Source organism: Nuphar pumila, chromosome 16 (assembly GCF_984573655.1).
Source record: "Nuphar pumila chromosome 16, dmNupPumi1.hap1.1, whole genome shotgun sequence".
Lineage (NCBI taxonomy): Eukaryota > Viridiplantae > Streptophyta > Magnoliopsida > Nymphaeales > Nymphaeaceae > Nuphar > Nuphar pumila.
The window spans coordinates 14,090,082-14,095,995 of record NC_143264.1 but is presented as its reverse complement, the minus strand read 5'-3'; the positions used below and the strand labels follow the sequence as shown (position 1 = coordinate 14,095,995).

At 38.9% G+C, this 5,914-nt stretch overlaps 1 protein-coding gene across 1 annotated transcript; it reads right to left on the bottom strand.

Annotated features, from left to right (window-relative positions):
• Positions 1-666: 666 nt before the first annotated feature.
• Positions 667-5,376, bottom strand: LOC149812973 (exopolygalacturonase-like). The gene is made up of 5 exons (XM_089991029.1): positions 5,247-5,376; positions 3,256-3,467; positions 1,689-2,003; positions 1,367-1,594; positions 667-903 (listed from the first exon to the last, which is right to left on the bottom strand). The coding sequence occupies exons 1-5, from the start codon at positions 5,374-5,376 to the stop codon at positions 667-669; spliced, it is 1,122 nt and encodes a 373-aa protein (XP_089847155.1).
• Positions 5,377-5,914: the final 538 nt, after the last annotated feature.

The window sequence follows — 5,914 nt, the reverse complement described above, 5'->3', positions numbered from 1 at the left end:
TGCACAACTTTAGAGAGATGGAGCCCTCACCACTGTAGCATACTTGTCTTGAATTATATCGAAGATTAGGCAGAGTATCTGTGCTTGCTCCAGCATGGTGGCAACGATTGAGGATAATTATGGTCGTTATATTCTACGTAAGCTTCAAACCCCATCTATCAATCACAGGCAGAAGGAAAACAAAAGAACAAAAGAAGAAAGAAAAATACAAGAAGAAGAAGAAGAAGAAGAAGAAGAAGAAGAAGAAGAAGAAGAAGAAGAAGAAGGCAGAGGAGAAAAAAGAAGAAGAATAGGTTGCGCTGCCGCAGAAAAGAGGAAGATATGTTAAATAGATTACGGTTTTAGTCTTGAAAAACAAGTCGAGTCGAGTCGGGTCGGGTAGGGTTTTACATAGAATAAGGTTTTACAGAGATCTATATTAGGGCTTTACATAGATTAGGGTTTTATGCATGTGTCAGATACCCGGGTAAATAAATCACAAAAGCCAATGTCAACCTGAAGCCTTGTCTTTGAGGTAAATTTAAAAGAATGCCATTGTAATTATTTCTTTATTAATACAAATCAAGTTACAACATGAAAATATTGTTCCTAGCTATATCACTATTGGCCTCAACCCTGGCGCTTAAAGCTAAAGGTGTGCATAACTACATATAAAAAAGAGCTTGTTCAAGACTGAACACAGGAAGGTGGCACCTGCATGCCAGTAGAGACTCCATTAACATTAGCGCAAGTAGAGGTGGCCTGTCCTCCTTGTCCGCTGTACTTCAAATTGATGTCACTAAGCTCAACGTGCTTACAGGGGAATTCCTTGCTGCACACGAGCTTTACAGCTACTTGTGATGCTGATGTTCCTTTCACGTTCTTAAAATTTACGTTGCTGATCTTCACCTTTGATGGGGCTCCCTGTTTCAGGGCAAGGAAACGGAAAGGAAAATTAAAGTCCACACCATCAATCATCTTGGGTGGTGATCTTTTTTAACCACTGCGGTGGTTACCCATGCGGATCAGATCCGGATATGTTGATGGATCCGAATAATAAGCAAATAAATACGAGGGCTGTTCTCATTTGCCCTGTTTCAGCGTTGGCATGCATCACCTAGAAATTCATTATTTATTTATTCGAGTAAAGCACAAGAAAAGATTGGCCTGTGAAACAATCTAAAAGTCACCCACCTGTCCCGGGCATGAATTGTAAGGGCAATGCTCTTGGTCGATGATGATGGGATTGTAGTACTAGTGCTGGGAGTGCCCTTGTTCTTGAAGTTGGTTGCAAATAGCAACTACCTACCTTGTGTGTGATTTCGTCACTTATCTGTATACTACTATCTTACAATTACCTGATGCCATGGCCTGGTCCACATAAAACATTGGAGATGGTCAGTTGGCTGCTACCGGCTCCAATGGATATGCAATCATCACCGGTGCCAATGGAAGATCTAGAGATACTGATCCCAGTGGAATCCGCAATATGGATGCCGTCAGTATGATGGGCCTTGATGTTTTCCGAGGCAAAGATATGCATGTGAAAGGACTTGCTATCCACTGAAGATATACGCCGTATAGTTGAGTTGGTGAGAAAACTGAAGTTTAGAGACTGTTGGAACATTCAAAAGAAGGCACAATAACTGAATTAAGCTATCAAATCATAAGTACTTGTAAGTGATTCCGAGATAATAATCCCATCTTACCGTTGGTTGGAACTTGCATTTGGCAGTTTTGGGGCACTTGTTGCTTGGCCAGGCTGATGCCCCTTGACCATCGAAAGTTCCGCCTCCGGTTAAGATCAGGCCATCAATGTACTGAAAGGATATCCAACTACCTGATGTGAATTGAGAGAGATCTGTAGGAGCTATCACCTTCCCCTTCACCTCCACTATAATAGGGTGTGCACCAGGGCAAGGGCCCTTGAACTCGATTGGGCCACTGAAAAATGTGCCTTGTGGTATCACCATGTGAGGCCGCCCATTTGATGCACAAGCAGCCCTCCATGCATCTAAAAATGCCTGAAATTCATAATAAGAGAAAATTAAATACTAGTAGTTAATTATGTCTTCTTAACCATATATTAGTAAAGCAGATTAATGTACTGCACATTTGAAAGGAATAAAATCTTCTTCTGCCAAGCCAGTCAGTCAGTGTGTCTTAATTAGCTTGTGAACTTTTAGGTGCATATGATATGAAGAGAACATGGCAGCTTTTCCGGTGACCAACATTGGTTTTCACATTCTTAGGTGTCTCTTACCATTTGGCTATCCGACCGTGTAATGTTGGACTCTGTTGGATATAAACATTCAGCCGTGAAATAGTTCTTTAGGTAGCCATAAATTTTATATGGTTCCCGTTGATGGGTTCTCACCAATGTTGTCAGATATCGGAATCGGACCTGTATCATTCGGCCAACGATTCAGGTGAATTGGCCGATTCGGATTATCAAGTGAATCTACTGAATCAGCCAAAAAAATAATTAAAAAAAAATATTACGTGTCAATCAGAACGTGATACATGTTGAAACCATTAAAATAATTATTAACAAATTAATTTTAAGCTATTTTTTAATATTTATTAAAAACTAGCAGATTCAGGTCAGTATCATATCGATTTTCTGCCCATACGATACGTATTGGCCGATTCAAGCCGATACCCACCGATACTGACAACATTGGTTCTCACGATTCATGGAGAATCTTTATTATTTGCCTTAGATAATCCTAGAAGATGCCTGACCCGGGATACACAATGACCGAATTTAATAAGCATCCTTTAGCTAGCTCTATAACGATATATTCATGCTAATAACATAGGCTCATATATTCAGCATGGACAATGTTATTTCCTGAGCTCATCATGCTTGACAATCCAATCTTGAATAATGTAGAAAAAAATTTGTCATCCACTTTTGGTTATTGTGAAATTTAATTCTATTATATATCTTTGTCACTAGGTGGGACCTGATGTGTTCCGGAGGGAAGTATTTTCAGTTCTTGATAAGGTTAGGGATGGAAAGACAAACCTTCTGATTTGGAGGCCTAATATTGTATATTACTTTTTGATCAATGAAATGTTCAGCTGGGTAAACCCCCAGCATTATTCATCAAAAAAAAAACTAAATCCTAACATAAATGTACAAGAGGTTTTTTTTTCTTCCTTTTCCCCTTTTACATTCCATCAAGCCGAGGAGTTCAATTCCTCTCCTTGTCGATCTATGGGCTTTGTTGAAAACCACGATGAGGCATTTAAAGTAGCTATAGCACATACCTTGCTATCATCCGTTTGGCCATCAGCCTTTGCTCCAAACTTCTTCACATTGAAGACTAGATTTCCTGAATTAGTACGGGCAGCAACGCCATACGTGCAAAAAGCTAGCACTAAGCACCAGGAAGAAAAGACTCTAAAGCTCTTTTCCATCTCTTCTCTATCAACACAAACACAGGCCAGCAGCCACCTGATTCTTTCTTTGCTCACTTCACCTGTGCATGGAAATTGTATCATTGTATGGGTATAAATAAATAAGGAGTTGGAGGTGCAACTTCCTCTCTACCAACAACCCACTTTCCAAAATTCTAGCCATCCGCCACTCCTCACGCTGTCTGAAAATCATCTAAACAAATTGCTGGTTCCATTCCTTGACCTTTTTTTTTTCTTCTTTTTAATAGTTAGTTACCTATAAATCTCATGTTTAGTTTATTTCCAAATTAACTTCCCAATATATTTAACTAATGATAGTAAATCACTACATATAACTGAACCTCTATTTTTAAGAAAAACGCTCACCTTCTCTAACATCTTTCTGTTTTCTCCTTTTCTAGCCATCCTGAAGAGTTGAGTGCACATGTTCGCTAACATCTCTTTCCTACCCTTTTTACTATTGGAAGCAAGGCAGCTATCTGGCAGGTGTCTAGAAAGAGCTGAGCTACTAATGTGTGAAGGAAGAGTTTCAGCTTTTCTGGAGCCAAGTTGTGGGTACTGACTGGGATATGCAGAACCAAAGGAGGCCCTAAGCAACAAGTTTGATCAAGCTCGTTAAGCTAGAATAGGTTGGCAAATTGAGCTATGATTATATATACCAATATTATACATTAAACAATGGCAATTTTGAAAATGCATTAGCAATTTTTAAGGAATGAATGTATTTTTTGAATAAAAATGCAGGTTTTCAAAATAGTTAGTTTTATGGGTAGAGTACGCTTTTTCTTTCAGGGAAAAACAGTTAAATGATTTTCAAAATGTAAAACTAACGATATTTTTTAGTTCAATTTAAAAAATAAAAGTGACTTTTTTTACCATAGTAATTAAGTTTGTATTATAAAAAATGCTATTGTTTTTTATTGTGTTATAATCATCTCAATTAGCAGCTCTTTAAGATCCTTAAAAAATCATAGTTGCTGACGATTTTTGCTTTATCATTACATATTTCCTAAAGACCATGCTTTGAATTGAATTGTTTAATTGAAAAAAATTGAATAGTTTATAATCAAATATTTTCTACTGAGTAATCAAACTACGATAAACACATTTGTCAGCTCTTGTAAAGGAAAAAACACCCTGCAACTATGATGTTTAAAGGGTCTTAGTGACCTCACATTTTAGTGGTGATATGATCCCTAATCTCTTATACATAATGTAATATTATACAACAAATATTTATGAAACATGAACTGACCCAACCCTCTCTTTAACCGTCCTTAGCGTGCCCTCTCTATTGCTTTCAATAACTTTCCATCTCTTGAACCATTTATGCTATCATCCTCCCACTTTTCGAATCCTATACCATGCATGAGATGATCCAGATGTGCCTCCCATGCTAACTATGATCGAGAAAAGACCATTCTTTCTGTTGAGAACTGAATAGGTCAAATCTCTAGCCATATGTTACAAATTTACCACAGAAAAGGTTGTACTTCATTCTCCTATGCGTTTTTGGCCCACGCGCCTACTATCAAAGTCGATGAAGACTGCTAAACCATCTTCCTATATTGATAGCTTCAAATTATTGCAAGGTCATTCTAATTTCAAAAGGCATCGTAAGTAAATTCTGAACCACTAAGGCCACGTTCGGATGACACCAATACCAGGATAAACACTTGGCTTCTAGAGTGAAACCATGTTTTGGATGTGTTTGGGTGACACTGCTGATTTCACAAAACTAGGTTTTCGGTTGAACCTGTGTAAAACCTTGTTTCAGAAAATTCTGGATTCGGTAGATTTTTCCTACACTAACTGGTTTATGGCCCCCCCTTCTCACACACCCTCACATCCTTCACCCCTTCCACCATTGTGGCGCCCCTCTTCCACTTTCTTGGTGATATACACCATTGTCTTGAGCCATCCATCACTAACGCTGCCTCCATCATCGCTTGTCACTGACATTGTGGTCATCGTCACTACCAGTAATAGTAATAGTAATATCCCTCTCTCTCTTCCTCACTCTCTCTGGTTCACCAAGCTCTCAATCAGATCATGATTAAGGATAAGTACTTGATCTGATAATCGAAGAGTTGTTGTACGAATTGCATGGAGTGCATTACTTCTCGAAGCTGGATCTCTGATCTGGCTACCACTAGATCTGCATGGCCCAGATGATGTGCATAAGACCTCATTCTGGAGTCACATCGGTTACTACGAGTTCTTGGTAATGCCTTTTGGTCTCACCAATGCACCAACAACCTTTTAGGGTATGATGAATGATGTTTTTTGGCCCTACCTACGGGCAATTCATACTGGTCTTCTTCAACAACATCTTGATCTACAATCACCCTTGGGAAGACCATATGCTCCACCTGCATTCCTTGAGTCCGGCTCGAGATCCAGAGGATAGTTTTAACCATAAACATGTACGTGCTCCGCTTAAAGGGTGCAAACATTGTGTTGGAGATGCAGCGGTTGTAGTCTTTGGGGTCTATCTAGTGGAACTTTA